Below are 18,514 nucleotides of genomic sequence, written 5' to 3'. Positions count from 1 at the left end.
CCCTTTAACAAATATGAAACTGACAGGCTGACACTGTTGTGAAGTGGAAGAATTTTTTTTTTCTTTTTTATTAACAACTTAAATGATAGGCATGGAAGCGTGCGCCCTATGTGAAACACATGTTGCTCTCCAACACCTGACAACCTGACATAATTTAAGAGCAGCTACCAAGAGCCCATGGCCCTCAAACTGCCCATGAATCTGCTTCCCTGGATGGGCTCCAACTGGGTGAAAAACTGGGGTGGGCCAAGTCCAAGGGACCCAACCTTCTCTTCTCATTTGTACCCAATTGGTGGGGAGTCGCTTTCAGAAAACAGGGGAGGCTGTAATTAACTTGACTGTGGTGTTTTCTGGAGTGTTTTTATTCGTCATCTGATTATTAAACAGATTTATGGCCCTGCCCACCCGCTGAAAAAGAAGCAAGGCATTTAGTTGAAATTAAAAGTGCAGATAAGGCTGCCTGTTTAGATAATAGCATCTCTTTTTTAATAGATTACTCATCTTCTGCGAAATCGGGGAGAGGAGTTAATTTGTGTGATGAAGTGCTTTCTATTTCTGGGAGCTAGCTGGTGGATGTGATTGCTTGAGGAAGGAGCATAATTCATTCTTAAAATCACCAAAGGCATGTTCAAGCCACACACCTATGCCCCGAGGAGTCAGGTGATTTGTAATGTGATGTTGAAGAACCAAGAGGCTTGTGGTTTCAAAGCAAATGTTTGGGGAAGGTGTACAATTTGTCTTTAGGGTGGAGGTCCGCTTCCCGTTCGTCCTGCGAAAGGTGCCAGAGCGATAAACTTCACTTGTTCCTCTAAGCCATCTGACCAGGCGGCCACTGATTAAAAGGGACAGTGAAGACAGATGGACTTGGGCTTGAGTTCCAGAGAAGTCACTACTAGCTAGGTGACCATGGGCAGTAGCAGACCCTCTGTGGGTCTGTTTCCGCATCTGTAAAGTAGGGGTAACCCTGGGGGGTGGTGGTGAAGGATGTGTGTGGGACGGAGCCAGCCAAGTGCCCAGCCGTTGTATGCCCGACTTGGCTGTCCTCGGCTTCTGGCTTCTGCTCCAGGGACTCACTCTGTTTCCACCCTGGATGGAGGGCCCCCTGAAAGAATCCATGTGTGCACAGGTGTCAGGGAGGACTTCCGGCTTTACGGAACACTTGTTGGGAGAGGCAGAGAAGGAGTTTTACATCACATCCTCCATAGCAACCCACTTACAGCTCTCCCCAGACATTCCTGTTCTCCCAGGGCCTCTGGGACACATAACACCCAGCCTTACTGGTTCCCTGTCTTCCTCCCTCAGTTTTCCCCCTAGAAACGTATTTTGTTACTGGAACGTGCCCATGAGCATTTCACCCAACCTTCTCTTCCTCTGTCTCCTCTCCTCTTGCCGACTACCACTCACCCAGCACAGCTTACAGTGCAGTGTTCTCTCCCAGGTGAACTCTCTCCCCTCCCTGGGTATGTGCTGACTTTTCCAGGAATACCTGTTTATCAAGGGAAGATCGTGCTTTGTTGGGGTTGGAACTCCGCTAGAAGTTGTTCACTGTTTTAGCAAATTACCTCGCCAACAAGGGTGCTGCTCTCGGTACCTGGGGTGCCAGACCACATACCTGCACTGACCTGTTAGGTGCACTGAAATGTAAACCAGTATAGGACACTCTTAAGTACAAGCATTTGGCTACTTCTCTGTCTTCTTGTAGTCAGCCCAAGCATTTACATATTGAAACACAAGTTATTCTATTATTGTTCCTATATACAACAGTTGGGGCATTACGTATAATGTTATGGCTAATGCAGGCTATATTACTTATGAATTTTATTTTAGGATATTAAAGGGGACCATACAAGATAACTGTAACTTCAAAGTGGGTGGGGCGCCTGGGTGGCTCAGTTGGTTAAGCGTCGGACTCTCAATTTCGGCTCAGGTCACGATCTCACAGTTCGTGGGATGGAGCCCTGTGTCAGGCTCTGTGCTGACAGCGTGGAGCCTGCTTGGGATCTTCTCTCTTCCTCTCTCTCCCTTTCTCTCTGCCCTTCCCCTCTTTGTTCTCTCTCTCTCTCTCTCTCTCTCAAAATAAATTTAAAAAAAAAAGATAACTAACTTAAAGGGACATTGAGTAGGATAGGGTGGAAACCACTGATTCAAAAGGTGAGTCAGCCAGATGTTGAAGCTATGTTGGCTTTTGACAAAGAGTTCGGGCCCAGTTCCCTCAGATCTACTGTGTCCTTCTGTATTTTCCAGCTGCAGAGATGTTAGGGTCCACACTTGCTAAAGCCCCGATACACATGTTTTCCTATCAGCTCTTATGGTGAGAGGAAGGACACCTAAAATATGTTCTTTGAAATCTTTGGCCAGAGAAAAGTGGCCACTTGGGAGTAATAACTTTGTCTACCCTTGTGGTGCTCCAGAAATCTCAAATCAACTTGTAGGAGTTCTAGTGATGGCCTCCTGAGGTAGGCAATGCAGTATCAGTCCTATTTATAGAACTGGACCTTGGGTACATTTTCTCAGAATCTTGGCTGTCGTAACAATAACAACAATGGATACTGGGCAGGGAGCACTGGACTCTGGTCGGGGGCCATGGCCGAGGACTTCAGGATCAAGTGAGGCATCTTTTTTAACATTAGAGGTTCCAGACTGTACCCACCAGGGTTTTTCAAATTGTACTAGATGGAAGGTCATGAAATCAGTTTCAGGGATCATGACCAGCTTTTGAACAAAAGTGAAATCCAAGAGGCCAGAATAGGAATATGTGTATATGTGTGTGTGTGTGTGTGTGTGTGTGTGTGTGTATACATACATATATATATATATATATATATATATATATATGTATGTATACACACATATATATACGTATATATACACACACACACATATATATAGGTGCATCACACCTTGTATTTCGGTTATATGTATGTGTACCAGGTCAAGATGTAAAATGTATTCTTTTTATGGGTCACAGTCAAAAGATTTGAAAGCCACTGTTCCCAGGCATACAGAATGTCTGTGAAAAACAGTTCCCCCAGGGATTCTTAGGGTTAAGGTTTGAGGCCCCTTGCTGTCTACCAATCGGGAGGAACATTTATTTGTCAGATCTCTCACTTGAGGCAAGAGGAGGGTTGTGCAGGTGAAGGAGAGGCCAGGCCACGTGAGTCTGAGGAAGAGGAGGGAGAGCACCTGAGCCCCTACCCATCGCTTTCATAGTGTCACTGAGGCCAGCAAATAGTCTTGCATTCCTTGGAGAACTTCAGTTTTTCTGTTATTCTAGCAGGAAAACTGAGCTTCTATTCTCATCATTCAGAAATCCTAACATGATTGTGATGGCCTAGATTCATTTCCCTCGGCTCAGCTTCTGCAGTAGAAGTTAGATTGGTGTTTTTCTCGAACGCTAACTTGTATAGGCGTCACTCGGAGAGCTCATTAAAATCCAGGTCACTGGGTGCCCCCTCATCTGATTCAGGAGGTTTGGGGTAAGGCCTCAGAATTGGCAACTCTAATAAGCTCCTGGGTGATGCCAATGTAACTGGTCTGGGGTCCACACTTTGTAAACCACCGTGATAGATCAGCAGAAAAGAGTGTGCCCAGCATCATTCCCGGCACCCAGCAGGGGTGCAGCACACGCCTTCTTGATGAAACTGAACTGAGTTCTGTCCGCCGAAATGCCTTCGCTAAGGTGCAGCTGGTTCGCTGCTTCCAACAGTGCACAAATGGCTGGTGGACATTCAATAATTGTGTGCTTGATGTGGGTGAATTGTATGGGATGTGAATTGTGTCTCAATAAAGCTATTATCAAGAAGAAGAGGAGGGCAGGAAGGAGGAAGGGAAAAAAGAAATGGCTGGTTTTTTAAAACCAGCTATCAAGAGTGTCTGTTATACCTTAGACTGTCTTAGGAGAGGACCCCCATCAAAAGAGAATGACACAGGGCTTTGAGCTGAACTCTGAGGCCTCTTCAGCTCTGCCACTTTAAAGTTCCTCCCAGAACTCAGAGCCAGAACACGTATTCTCTCCTGAAGGACTGGTCTGTTTTCCTTTTCCAAGTGGCGAATGATGCTTTAATGCCTGTTAATGCCTGTGCATTTCACCTGCGAAAAGCCACATCCCGGTGCAACCACGCCTTTCCTTCCCAGCCTCTCTGTTTAATTTTCCTGCTATTTATATTCACCTGACTATAAGTTTTGTCAGCAAGTGAAAGCCCTTGACATCCCAGGGGATGGGAGACAGGATTGAGGTTGTGGGATTGGAAGCGTACCCACCAGGCAGAATGGGGAGACCGGGGGCATCGAGGGGGTGATGTAGTTTCATAGTTAATTATGTCAGAAACACTCGGTGTGACTTCTGCCTGTCACCTACTAGCTATTTGGACCCAGATTAGTGTAAAACTTTTCTAGGCCTCAGTTTCCCTGCCTAAGGTTGTTAACAGTGCCTACCGAGTAGGGTTGTTGTGGGGATGAAATGAGACAATGCATATAAATAACAGCACTTAACACTGGGCCTAGATGCACACTGTGAGCACATGACAGAAATCATGACAATGACGATAAGGGTCCACCTCATCTTAGCAGTTTTCCTTTGGCTAGAAACACCTGAGTGTCACAACAGGACAAAGGTGACATTTCTGACTGCTTTGTTGCCCACCCTCCTCCAAATAGATTGGCGTTGCCTTAGAATACACGGTCTGAGACTTAGAAGTGAGTAAGTCAATCCTGGAAACAGATGAGCTATGACACTTTAAAAGCCGGAAGCCCAGTGGAGCTGAGACATGACGAGACCCAGAACACCTACAGCTCCCAGAAGCCAGTCCGGATGTGTGGAGGGCAGCCTCTCCCGCCACAGCCTCTGCATTATTAACAACCCCAGAGGCCAGAGAACCAAGTGACAGGGACGATGCTGATTTGTCTGGTTTGTAACTTGTTCCCTACTTCCCTTCTCCTCTTCCTCCTCTTCCCTCGAGGGCCTGTCCCCGGGGCCCTCTCCTGCGTGCTCTGGGCCCCGCCAGAGTGTGGGACACAAGAGCCCCTTTATTTTTCGTGCTTCTCAGCAGGTGTCTCTGCAAGCTTTGATGGCACCAGCAGTTGAAACTCAGGTATTCTACTTGGGAACTGATCTGATTGCACACAGCGCTGGAGTAAAGATCCCTGAACAAACCGAACTGGATTTGAGTCCTGTCTAAACCACTTACTTTGCTGGCTGTGTTAACCTTGGACCAGAAACAACATCATCTGAACTTGACTTCCCTCATCTTGAAATGAGGATGATGAACCGTGACCTGCTTCCTTCACAGGGGAATCAGATCAAATCAAATCAAACCAAATGAAAGGATGGTGGAGGGAGGTGTGTGGGTTCAGCAGGGATTCGCAGACACCTCTGGCTCCGCGTGAGGCATGTGGGGTACACGGGCAAGCAGAGCAGTCACGGGGCCCACCCTCCTGGAGCTTAAAGTGGGCGGGAGACGAGTAACTCCGCGAATGCAGAACGATGGATGACCTCAGCTGAGGGGCATGAAGAACGTGTCCCAGGGCTCTGCTACAGTCTGCCCCAGGGACCAGCTGCGGTCTGAGAGGTCATCAGAAAGGCTTTTGTGACGAGTTGAAGTTTGAGCTGAGAGCTGAAGGATGCGCAGGAATTCACTGTGGAGGGATGGGAGGAGCTCGGGAACTTGGCAACCCAGGTGGAAAGGCCAGCTTGGACAGGCAGCCTGAGGCAGAAGGGGCCATCTTGGGGCCCTTTGGACACCTGAAGGACGACGGCGTGTTGGGGGGCAGCAAGGAGGGGACCAGCCAGGCACACACAGCCCTGTCACCCCCGGTAAGGATTTTGGACCCTCTTCCAAGAGCCATAGGAAGCCGTTGAAGGGTTTAAGCAAGGCACTGGAAGGGTGACGAGAGGCAGTTTACTTCTCTTTTCAGACACCCCCTGAACTGCATGCCGGCTAGACTAAAGGGGGACAGAGCGGAGCAGGGACAGCAACCATGGCCACTGTACTTGCCCCTAAATTGTACAGTGCTCCAGACACAGGACAGCAGTGGCCTGGACCGGGGCCATATTCTTGCAGTGTCACCGTTACAATGCCCGGGTGAAAACCTCACCCTTCTGTCTTAGTGTCCTAGGGCTGCCTTAACAAGGTACCACACACTAGCGGGCTCAAAACAAAACAACACAAACGAAATAAGTTTATTCTCTTGCAGTTCTAGAAGCTGGAAGTCCAAAATCAAGGGGTCAGCTGGGCCATGCCCCCTCAGAAGGCTCTACCTAATGATCCTTCCTTGCCCCTTGCAGGCTTCTGGTGTTGCTGGCAATCCTCAGTGTTTCTTAGAGTGTTTCTGTGTCCATTATCACATGGCCTTCTCCTCGTGCATCCAAATTTCTGTCTTATAAAGGACACCGGTCATTGCATGAGGGCCCACCCTTAATTTGATGACATCTTCAGAGACCCTGTGTCCAACGAGGGTCACATTCACAGATACTAGGGGCTAGGACATCAACATATCTTCTGGGGGGACTCCGTTCAACCTGGAGAAGCTCCTCTGATGCCGTTGCTCCCTGGGCTACAGCCCAGCAGGGAGAACCATCCACAGAGACCTAACTCCCTTGAGACTGGATAAGATGGAGAGGCTCCATTTCTTTTAAGTTTATTTATTTTTGAGAGAGAAAGAGAATGAGCAGGGGAGGGGCAGAGAAAGAGGGAGAGAGAGAATCTGCGCTGGCAGCACGAGGCCCGACGGGGGAGGCTTGACGCGGGGCTCTATCTCACAAACCATGAAATCGTGACCTGAGCTGAAATTGGGAGTCAGATACTTAATCGACTGAGCTACCCAGGTGCCCCAGGAGAGGCTCCCTTTCAACACAGGAGCCAGGAAGCCTGCAGCCCCCCAGGGAAGCCTGTGTGTGCGTGCGTGCATGCGTGTGTGTTCAGCATGACACATACAAGTATTTAGGGGTGACCCAGGAAGCACAGGCCCTGGTTCTGGTCCTCACTCAGACCTCACTGGCTGAGAGACTCGGGGCAAGACTTTCTCTTCCCTGGGCCTGTCTCCTGTCTAGTAATGCCGGAAATGATACCTGTCCCACCCTCCTTGTAGTGGCTTTCAGAGGAGTCCAGCAAGGCCATCAACAAGTATTTCCTGAGAAGATGCTGTGTGCCTGACCTTGAGAGAACTCGGTGGGAGTGTTCTCGGGAAAGGGCCAGTGGGAGCTGTCCTGTCCTCCCACGTTAATTCCCCAGCTTTTCTCATCCAGCAGCAGGATGGTTAAGAGCACAGACTCCAGTAGCTCCCAGGGGCGGGAGCAGAGATGAAACTAGAGTGTCCAGGAATTGATAATTCCCGAAGCTGGGTGATGGGTCGATGGGCGTCGGGTGGGGGGGGGGGGGGGGTGGGGGGAAGGGTCCTTTATTCTATTCTGTTAATATGTTTGAAATGATTCCTAATTAAAAAAAAAAATGTAACAAAGAAGACTACAGCCTCTGGAGCCACACTGCCTGGATTTAAATCCAAGACCTGCTGCTTACTAACTGTGTGGACCTGGGGCGAGTTACTTAACTTCTCTGTGTCCCAGTTTCCTCTTCAGTTAAACAGGGATACTAATGGTGAGCTGCCCCAGGGAGTGTTTGTGAAGATTAGATGAGTAAACGCGCATGAGGCCCTTGGGCTAGTGCCTGTACGGCTGAGTTCTCAACACACAGTTACAATGCCTTACAGAAACCAGGCACCAGAGAACGATGTGTGACTGAGCTCGAGTCATCAGGGGCACCTTCACAGAACCACACAGTCAGCCTTGCAGTTCCCTTCGGTCATACCTGCTGCTTGGCTTTGCCTCAATTTGGGTTTCCTGCAAACTGCGGCAGGATATGAGTGCAAGTAGTTGTTTGGGGAGGAGACTTCGAGAAACACCAGCAAGAGAGTGAGGCAGTGAGAATGGGAACAGATGGCCTGTGATGGCACCAGAGCGGGCAGCTGTGCACGATCCCATGGGTGGCCCTGGGATCCAGCACAGAGCAGGCGCTCGGGGCTATCCCACCCGAGGGGGCGCAGAGTCCGGGGCAGAGGCAGGTGCCAGCAAGCTGGTAGCCGTGAGAACAGATGCTGAGGGGGTGTGGACGGGGCACACAGAATCCACCTGTGAGCTCTCTTAACGGCTCTTCTGACACCTGCTTAAAGCCTTGCCGTGACGGGGCTTCCCTTCAGAACGAACCTCACTCCAAGCTGGATGGCCCTGACTTACCATTAAATGAGGGGTAATAAGGGCAAAAGCACTTCAGTATTGGTTTTCAGTCAGAGCAGCCCCTGGAATAGGAATGGTGAGTGTGTGCCATTAGGACTGCTGCCTCCCTGCTGCTTCAGGGGACACCTCTCTTCTCAGTCCTGGCACTTTTTTGTTGTTTGTTTATTTTTGAGAGACAGAGAGAGCATGAGCAGGGGAGGGGCAGAGAGAGAGGGAGACAAAGAATCCGAAGCAGGCTCCAGGCTCCGAGCTGTCAGGACAGAGCCCGACGCGGGGCTTGAACTCACGGACTGTGTGATCATGACCGGAGCCGAAGTCGGACACTTAACCGACTGAGCCACCCAGGTGCCCCTCAGTCCTGGCATTTTTATGCTGAGCCAGAATATAGCCTCAGAGCCTTTCTTAATATAGTTTTAGGTATCCATTACAACCCATTAGCTTAGGCACTTCAGTGAAGCCTGTTTTCCATCCCTGCCCTAGTGCTTATGAAGCTGGGGGAACTCCCAGGGTGGAAGACGCCATGTTGCTGTATGATTCTGGGCAAGAACACATTTAACTTCTCTGGCCCTCCCCCATCCCCCTCTGGCTGGATCGAAGGGCCTGAGAGCAGTGAGGCAGAGGTGGAGTTTGTTCGGTACAGTAGGAAGAGCCTGCTCTTTGACAGTCAGGCTGGGTTGTAGACCCTGGCTTCATCATTTATGAACTGTGTTCCTTGGGCAGGCTCCATTTCCCGCTCTGAGCTTCGTGGTATCGTCTGTAAAATGGGGTCGTAATACCCCATCTGTGGTGTTATTGTAGGTGTCAGAGATTACGTGTATGAAGCAGGGAGCTCCACGTGTGGGCAGGGGCTCAGTAATTGTCCCTTAGAATTGTCATCATCATGACCATCATCATCTTCATCCAAATCCTCTTCCAGCTCTTCAATTCTGTGACTTCAGGGAACGTGCTCATCCAAGAAGACAGTGTGGTAAGAGAAGGCAACAGCCCTGATTTTGTGTAAATGCATTTCCTGGTAAGGACAGGAGGCACATAATTGCCCCTAAATAATTGCTCTGACTTTACCACAAGCTGTCAAAAGGCCCTAATTGGTCGATCTGTAATGACTGCGGCCATCTGCGTGCGGGGTGATTTAGCGACTGGGCTCTGCCCGAGCCGGGCCCTCGATGATTAGAGCCAGCCGGGGTGATATTTCACCCTCTGATGGGAGTAGTGGTGTGTGGGTGAAGGAAATTATCTCATCCTTGTTTTAATGACCTACCAGTTGAACCCAGCCAAGAGGCAGCGGTGGTCACAGACAATGACTATGGATTTTTCTTTTTTTTTTTTTAAAGATAGTGTTCCTGCCCGAACAGCAGCATATCTGGAGCATGATCATGCCTCTTGCTATCTTGTTTCACTGCCCAAGAAAGTCTCTTTTGGAAAGATTTAGTCCCTCAATTAGGGCAAATTGATTTCTGCTTTCTACAGAGTCACTGTTCCAAAGAGAAGTGGTAAAGGGCAGGAGGCGCCATATTAATCTTGGCAGGCAAGCAGGAAGGCGGCCCGGAGTATTTTTCAGCCTTCCAGCCTTGGCTTGTACATGTGGAGATCATCTTTTCTCTGTATATCTTTTAATTGCTCTGACCTCCAAGATGCCAGGGGATACAACACAAAACACACTTCAGGTGGTGGAAGTTTCTGGAGACTTCCGTCGAGCCACTGGAGCAGTGTCCTGTGCAAAAGTGGTTTTAAGTGGCACCTGAGATGATCTCAGTTGGTTCAGAGACTTTGCATTAGGCCGCATTGAATCATGTGGAGAGTTTTTCTCTTTCCAACTCCCGTCTATGTCTTCTGGTTACCTCGGATGGAGAGCCTCGGTTGGTTTCCCGTGTCTCCCTTCTTGACAGAGAAGCAGACCGTGAGCTCCCAGTGTGGGAGGGAGGGGCAGGAAGATCTGCCTAAAATTGAGTCACATTGTTTTATTTTTATTTGTTTCGGTTTTTCATTAACTCTTGATTCCATTTGGTATCAATTTTCCATTTATGATGTTTATTTCCCTTTAAAGTAAATGTAATTCAGTAATTTTTTTTAATTTAAAAAGGTGAGTTGATTTAAAAAAAAAACAGATTAGAGTGGGATAGAACTGGCAAAAAAAAAAAAAAGTCGGAGCATATGACTGTAAGAGCTTGGGGAAACATGAAAAGGGGGAAACATCATGTCTCTATACAAAACCTCTCAATTTACTGCCTATACAACCACAGGCGAGTTTCTTAGCTTCTTTGAACATCCGTTTTCTCACCTGTCGGGTGGGAAGAAGCATGATGTAGAGTATGATTTTATGAACCAAGCGAGATAAAATGTGTGCAGCTCCTTTGCAAATTATAATCTGCTTTAGGTGACAGTGAAAGTGAAACATTTCTGTACGGAGTTAGAAAAATAAAAGGGTCATTGGGCTCTGAACCAGGCAGCCAGGGGACCCTGGTTTGGAACCCAGCCCTACTGTTAAGTATATGTCAAAGGTGAGTCCTTCCCTTCTCTGGACCTCAGCTTTCTGTCTACAAAATAAAGAAACTGAACTACTCTAGCGGTTTCCAGACCTGGCTGTGCATCAGAATCTCTTGTGGGTCAAGTGAAACTGAAAACGCTGGATGCTACCCCAGGCTTAGCAGGTCACAGTCCCCTGGGATGATGCCCAATGCAGCTGCATTTATAGCCGGCTCACCAGGTGATCCGAATGTGCTCCCTGATTTAGGAGGGCCCTTCCAGCTCTAAGCCCGGATGCAGTGAATTCAGAGCAGCCTGGGTTAGGAAAGGGGGTCACCTGGTAGCTCTGGTCATGTGCTGACTGGGCTTCCATGAATCCTGGGTCCTGGGCCCTAGAAGACCCGGTCCAAACCGTGATTCAGGGATAGCACCAAGGCCCAGAAGAAATCAAGGATGGGCCCACTGTGCCAGACATGAGAGCCCTGTTCTCCTGATTTTCAGTTCAATTTTCCCAGCTGAGACAGAGAGTATTATTTTGGCTGTTGATGAGCTGCAAATGATCATACACTGAGTTATTTTTTGTGTCTGGTTTCTTTGGTTCACCATAGTAATTTTGAATCATCCATGTGGTTGGGTACACTAAAATTTGCTCCTTTTGTTGCTGAGTAGGGAATCTATTGTATGACTCTACGACGATTCATTTGTCCCTTCACCTATTGCTGACATTTAGGTTGTTTCTAGTTGGTACTATTATGAATAAAACCACTGTGAAACATTTCATTGTTTTTCCAGGTTTATGTTTCTGTTTCTCTTGGGTAAATACCTACAAGTGGAATTGCTGGACATAGGACAGTTGCCTCTTTACCTTTTTTTTTTTTTTTTAATGTTTATTTATTTTTGAGAGAAAGAGAGAGAGGGAGAGAGAGAGAGACAGAGCATGAGCAGAGGGGTGGAGAGAGAGGGAGACATAGATTCTGAAGCAGGCTCCAGGCCCTGAGCTGTCAGCATGGAGCCTGATGTGGGGCTTGAACTCACAAACCATGAGATCATGACCTGAGCTGAAGTCAGATGCTTAACCGACTGAGCCATCCAGGTGCCCCGCCTCTTTACCTTTGTAAGAAGCAGCTTTTTAAAGTGGTTGTACACTTTGTATTCCTTCCAGCAAGGAATGAGTTACAATTGCCCACCTCTTCCCCAGTACCTGATACTGTTCCTGTCTTTACTTTTTGCCATTCTGGGGAATGTAGTTTTTAATTTTGTTCTGTTTTGTTGATGGTTAGCATTTTTTTTTCTTTTTAAATTTTTATTTAAATTCTAATTAGTTGGGGCACCTGGTGCCTCAGCCGGTTAAGTGTCTGACTCTTGATTTCAGCTTAGGTCATGCCACAGCCCTAAAGTCAAGCCCCCCATCGAGCTCCATGCTGAACGTGCAGCCTGCTTCCTCTGCCCCTCTCCCACTTGCACGCACGTGTTTTCTCTCTCTCTTTCTCAAATAAAAATAAATAAGTAATTTTAAAAATAAACATAGGGGCGCCTGGGTGGCTCAGTAAGTTAAGCGTCCAACTTCAGCTTGGGTCACCATCTCGTGGTCTGTGGGTTTGAGCCCCGCATCAGGCTCTGTGCTGACAGGTCGGAGCCTGGAGTTTGCTTCGGATTCTGTGTCTCCCTCTCTCTCTGCCCCTCCCCCACTCACTCTGTCTCTATCTCTCAAAAATGAATAAATGTTTAAAAAATTTAATAAAAATAAATAAATTCTAGATAACATACAGTGCAATATTGGTTTCAGGAGCAGAATTTAGTGAATCATACAACACTCAGTGCTCATCATAACAAGTGCCCTCCTTAATGCCCATCACCTATCTAACCCATCCCCTACCTCCCTGCCTTCACCAACCTTCAGTTTGTTCTCTGTCTTTAAGAGTCTCTTACAGTTTGTTTCCCTCTCTCTTTTTTTCTTTTTCTCCCCTCCCATAGGTTTATCTGTTTTGTTTCTTAAATTCCACACGAGTGAAATCATATAGTATTTGTCTTTCTCTGACTGACTTATTTCACTTAGCATAACAAACTCTAGCTCCATCCACATCATTGCAAATGGCAAGATTGATGGCTGAGTAATATTCCGTTGTATATAATATACCACATCTTCTTTATCCATTCATCAGTCAGTGGACATTTGGGCTCTTTCCATAATTTGAGTATAGTTGATAATGCTGCTATAAATATTGGGATGCATGTACCAAGTCAAATCTGTATTTTTATATCCTTTGGGTACATACCAGTGCAATTGCTGGGTCATAGGGTAGTTCTATTTTTAACTTTTTGAGGAACCACCATACTGTTCTCCAGAGTGGCCACACCAGTTCCCACCCAACAGCACAAAAGGGTTCCCCTTTCTCCACATTCTCACCAAAACCTGTTGTTTCTTGTGTTGTTGATTTTAGTCATTCTGACAGGTGTGAGGTGGTATTTCATTGTGGTTTTGATTTGTATTTCCTTGATGATATGTGATGTTGAGCATTTTTTCATGTCTCTGTTAGCCACCTGGATGCCTTCTTTGTTTTGTTTGTTTTGTTTGGGTGAGGTTGTAATTATTATTTTATTATTTTTTAATGTAATTTATCGTCAAACTCGTTTCGATACAGCACCCAGTGCTCATCCCGACAAGTGCCCTCCTCCCTGCCCATCACCCACTTTCCCCTCTCCCCCCACCCCCCATCTACCCTTGGTTTGTTCTCAGTCTTTAAGAGTCTCTTATGATTTGCCTCCCTCCCTCTCTGTTTGTGACTATTTTTTCCCTTCTCTTCCCCCATGGTCTTCTGTTAAGTTTCTCAAGTTCCACATATAAGCAAAAACATATGATATCTGTCTTTCTCTGCCTTATTTCACTTAGCCTGATACCCACCAGTTCCATCCACATTGCTACAAATGGCCAGATATCATTCTTTCTCATTGCCAAGTAGCATTCTATTGTATATGTAAACCACATCTTCTTTAACCATTCGTCAGTTGATGGACATTTAGGCTCTTTCCATAATTTAGCTATTGTTGAAAGTGCTGCTATAAACATTGGGGTACATGTGCCCTATGCATCAGCCCTCCTGTATCCTTTGGGTAGATTCCTAGCAGTGCTATTCCTGGGTCATAGGGTAGATCTATTTTTAATTTTTTGAGGAACCTCCACACTGTGTTCCAGAGTGGCTGCACCAGTTTGCATTCCCACCAACAGTGCAAGAGGGTTCCCGTTTCTCCACATCCTCTCCAGCATCTATAGTCTCCTGATTTGTTCATTTTGGCCACTCTGACTGGCATGAGGTGGTATCTCAGTGTGGTTTTGATTTGTATTTCCCTGATGAGGAGTGACGTTGAGCATCTTTTCATGTGCCTGTTGGCCATCTGGATGTCTTTTTTAGAAAAGTGTCTATTCATGTCTTCTGCCCATTTCTTCACTGGATTATTTGTTTTTTGGGTGTGGAGTTTGGTAAGTTTTTTATAGATTTTGGATACTAACCCTTTATCCAGGGTGTCATTTGCAGATCCCTTCCTTCATTCCATGGGCTGCCTTTTAGTTTTGTTGATTGGTTTTTTTCACTGTGCAGAAGTTTTTCATTTTGAAGTCCCAAAAATTCATTTTTGCTTTTGTCTCCCTTGCCTCTGGCAATATGTCTGGTAAGAAGTTACTATGGCTGAGGTCAAGGAGGTTGCTGCCTGTGTTCTCCTCTAGGATTTTGATGGTTTCCTACCTCACATTTAGGTCTTTCATCCATTTTGAGTGTATTTTTGTGTATCGTGTAAGAAAGTGGTCCAGTTTCGTTCTTGTGCATGTTGCTGTCCAGTTTTCCTAGCGCCATTTGTTGAAAAGACTGTCTTTTTTTGTCAGATATTCTTTCCTGTTTTGTCAAATATTAGTTGACCATATAGTTGTGGACCCATTTCTGGGTTTTCTATTCTGTTCCATTGATCTGTGCGTCTGTTTTTGTGCTACTACCATACCGTCTTGATGACTGTAGCTTTGTAATGTAGCTTGAAGTCTGGAATCATGATGCCTCCAGCTTTGCTTTTATTTTTCAGGATTACTTTGGCTATTTGGGGTCTCTTGTTGTTCCATAAAAATTTTAGGATTGTTTGTTCTAGCTCCGTGAAAAATGCTGGTGGTATTTTGATATGGATGAGATTAAATGGGGAGATTGCTTTGGGTAGTGTAGGCATTTTAATAATGCTCTTCTAATCCATGAGCATGGAATGTTTTCCCATTTCTTTGTGTCCTCTTCAATTTCCTTCACTAGTGTTCTATAGTTTTCAGGGCACAGAATTTTTTTTTTTTTTAAGTTTACTTATTTTGAGAAAGAGAGAGAGTACATGCAAGTCAGGGAGGACCAGAGAGAGAGGGAGAGGGAGAGAATCCCAAGCAGGCTCTGCACTGTCAGTGTGGAGCCCAGCACAGGGCTTGAACCCATGAACCATGAGGTCATGGCATGAGCCAAAATCAAAAGTCAGACACTTAACTGACTGAGCCATCCAGGTACCCCCAGAGTACAGATCTTTTACCTCTTTGGTTAGGTTTATTCCTAGGTACCTTATGGTTTTGGGTATGATTGTAAATGAGATTGATTCCTTGATTTCTTTTTCTGCTGCTTTGTTATTAGTGTACAGAAATGCAACATATTTCTATAAGTTGATTTTATATCCTGCAACTTTGCTGAGTTCATGTATTAGTTGTAGCAATTTTTGGTGGAGTCTTTCAGGTTTTCTTTTCTTTTTTTTAATTTTTGATTTTTATTTATTTTTGAGAGAGAGACAGAGTATGAGTGGGGGAGGGGCAGAGAGAGAGGGAGACACAGAATCCGAAGCAGGCTCCAGGCTCTGAGCTGTCAGCACAGAGCCCAATGCGGGGCATGAACTCGTGAACCATGAGAACATGACCTGAGCCAAAGTCAAACGCCAAACCAACTGAGCCACCCAGGTGCCCCTCAGGTTTTCTACATAGAGTATTATGTCATCTGCAGATAGTGAAAGTTTGACTTCTTCCTTGCTGATTTGGATGCCTTTTATTTCTTTTTTGTTGTCTGATTGTTGAGGTTAAGACTTCCAGTACTATGTTAAACTGTAATGGTGAAGAGTGGACATCCCTGTCTTGTTCCTGATCATAGAGGAAAAGGTCTCAGTTTTTCCCCATTGAGGATGATATTAGCACTGGGCCTTTCATATATGGCTTGTATGATGTTGAGGTATGTTCCATCTATCCATACTTTATTGATGGTTTTTATCAAGAATGGATGCTGTATTTTGTCAGATGCTTTTTCTGTATCTATTTAGAGGATTGTATGGTTCTTATCCTTTCTTTTATTAATGTGGTATATCATGTCGATTGATTTGAGAATATTGAACCATCCCTGCAGCCCAGGAATAAATCCCACTTGGTTGTAGTGAATAATTCTTTTAATGTACTGTTGGATTCAATTTGCTACTATTTTGTTGGGGAGTTTTGCATCCATTTTCATCAGGGAAACTGGTCTGTAACTCTCCTTTTTAGTGGGGTCTTTGGTTTCGGAATGAAGGTACTGCAAGCCTCATAGAAGGAGTTTGGGAGTTTTCCTTCCACTTCTATTGTTTGGAACAATTTGAGAAGAATAGGATTAACTCTTCTTTAAATGTCTGATAGAATTGCCCTGGGAGGCCATCTGCCCTGGACTTTTGTTGGCAGATTTTTGATTACTGATTCAGTTTCTTTGCTGGTTATGGGTCTATTCAAATTTTCTATTTCTTTCTGTTTCAGTTTTGGTAGTTTCTATGTTTCTAGTAAATTGTCCGTTTCTTCCAGTTTGCCCAGTTTGTTGGCATATAATTTTTCATAATAATCTCCTATGATTATTTGTATTTCTGTGGTGTTGGTTGTAATCTCTCCTCTTCCATTTGTGATTTTATTTACTTGGATCCTTTCTTATTTCTTTTTATAAGTCAGCTAGGCATTTATCAATTTTATTAATTCTTTCAAGAAACCAGCTCTTAGTTTTGTTGATCTGTTCTGCTGGTTTTTTGTTTGTTTCTATATCATTTATTTCTGCTCTAATCTTTATTATTTACCTTCTTAGGCTTGCTTTAGGCTTTATTTGCTGTTCCTTTTCCAGTTCGTTTAGGTGTAAGACTAAGCTGTGTATTTGAGACCTTTCTTGTTTCTTGGGGTAGGCTTATATTGCAGTATACTTCCCTCTTAGGACTGCCTTTGCTGCATCCCAAAGATTTTGGACTGTCATGTTTTCATTTTCATGTCTTTCCATGTGCTTTTTAATTTCTTCTTTAATTTCATGGTTAACATTACTTCCTTAGTAGGATTTTCTTTATCCTCCATTTGTGGTCTTTCCAAATTTTTTCTTGTGGCTGACTTCAAGTTTCATGGCATTGTGTTTGGAAAATATGCATGGTATAATCTCCATCTTTTTATACTTGTTGAGGGCTGATTTGTGACCCAGTATGTAATCTATTCTGAAGAATGTTCCATGTACACTCGAAAAGAATGTGTATTCTGCTGCTTTACCATGAAATGTTCTTTTAATACATCTGTTAAGTCCAGCTAGTCCAGTGTGTCATTCAAAGCCATTGTTTCCTTGTTGATTTTCTGCTTCAATCATCTGTCCGTTGCTGTAAGTGGGGTGTTAAAGTACCTTACTATTATGGTATTTTCAGTGAGTCTCTTTATGTTTGTTATTAATTGGTTTTTATACTTGGGGTCTGAAGTTGGGGGCATAAGAATTTACAATTGTTAGATCTTCTTGATGAATAGACCCCTTAATTATGATGTAATGCCATTCGTCATCTCTTGTTAGTTTTTGCTTTAAAATCTAATTTGTCTGAATCGGGAGGGCAGAAGATGGTGGAGTAGGAGGACGCTGGGCTCACCACGCGTCCTGCTGATCACTTAGATTCCACCCACACCTGCCTAAATAACCCAGAAAGCTGCCAGAAGACTAGCAGAACGGAGTCTCCGGAGCCAAGCGCAGACAAGAGGCCCACGGAAGAGGGTAGGAAGGGCAGAGAGGCGGTGCGTGCTGCACGGACTGGCGGGAGGGAGCCAGGGTGGAGGGGCGGCCCGCCAGGCGAGCAGAGCCCCTGAGTCTGGCTTCCAAAAGCGGAGGGGCCAGACAGAGTGTGTTCCAACAGCAAGCGGGACTTAGCATCTGGGAGGTCATAAGTTAACAGCTCTGCTCGGAAAGCGGGAAGTCTGGAGGACAAAGGGAGGGAGAGTTGCTGAGCCCCGGGACGACAGAGCTCAGTTTGGCGGGAAACAAAGGCGCTCACCAGCACCATCTCCCTCACCCATCCCCCAGCCAAAATCCCAAAGGGAACCAGTTCCTACCAGGGAACTTGCTTGCTCCGCGCAAATACCCAACGCTGTGCTTCTGCGGATCCATCCCTCCGGGGGGGTCTGACTCCCTCCCGGTGCCACAGGGCCCCTCCTGAAGTGGATCACTGAAGGAGAAGCGAGCTAAGCCTGCCCCTCCTGCCCCCATGCACCTTGCCTACCCACCCCAGCTAATACACCAGATCCCCAGCACCACAAGCCTGGCAATGTGCAAGTAGCCCAGATGGGCCACACCACCCCACAGTGAATCCTGCCCCTAGGAGAGGGGAAGAGAAGGCACACACCAGTCTGACGGTGGCCCCAGCAGTGGGCTGGGGGCAGACATCAGCTCTGACTGCGGCCCCGCCCACCAACTCCAGTTATACACCACAGCACAGGGGAAGTGCCCTGCAGGTCCACAGCACTCCAGGGACTATCCAAAATGACCAAACAGAAGAATTCCCCTCAAAAGAATCTCCAGGAAATAA

The 18,514-nt window shown here is 46.1% G+C and overlaps 1 protein-coding gene across 3 annotated transcripts in view; it reads left to right on the top strand.

The window, feature by feature from the left end:
* GALNT10 (polypeptide N-acetylgalactosaminyltransferase 10) overlaps positions 1 to 18,514 on the top strand; it is a 221,563-nt gene that overhangs the window by 150,710 nt on the left and 52,339 nt on the right. For 2 of the 3 annotated variants that reach the window (XM_042948517.1, XM_042948533.1), the window contains one exon: positions 9,144 to 9,194. The exons of the other annotated variant lie outside the window; for it this stretch is intronic. In XM_042948517.1, the coding sequence (XP_042804451.1) occupies positions 9,144 to 9,194 (51 nt within the window). The remainder of the gene's footprint in view (positions 1 to 9,143; positions 9,195 to 18,514) is intronic. 3 annotated transcript variants of the gene reach the window in all.

Source organism: Panthera leo, chromosome A1 (assembly GCF_018350215.1).
Source record: "Panthera leo isolate Ple1 chromosome A1, P.leo_Ple1_pat1.1, whole genome shotgun sequence".
Lineage (NCBI taxonomy): Eukaryota > Metazoa > Chordata > Mammalia > Carnivora > Felidae > Panthera > Panthera leo.
Note: the sequence above shows the minus strand (reverse complement) of the source record. Positions and strands in the feature narration are given on the sequence as shown.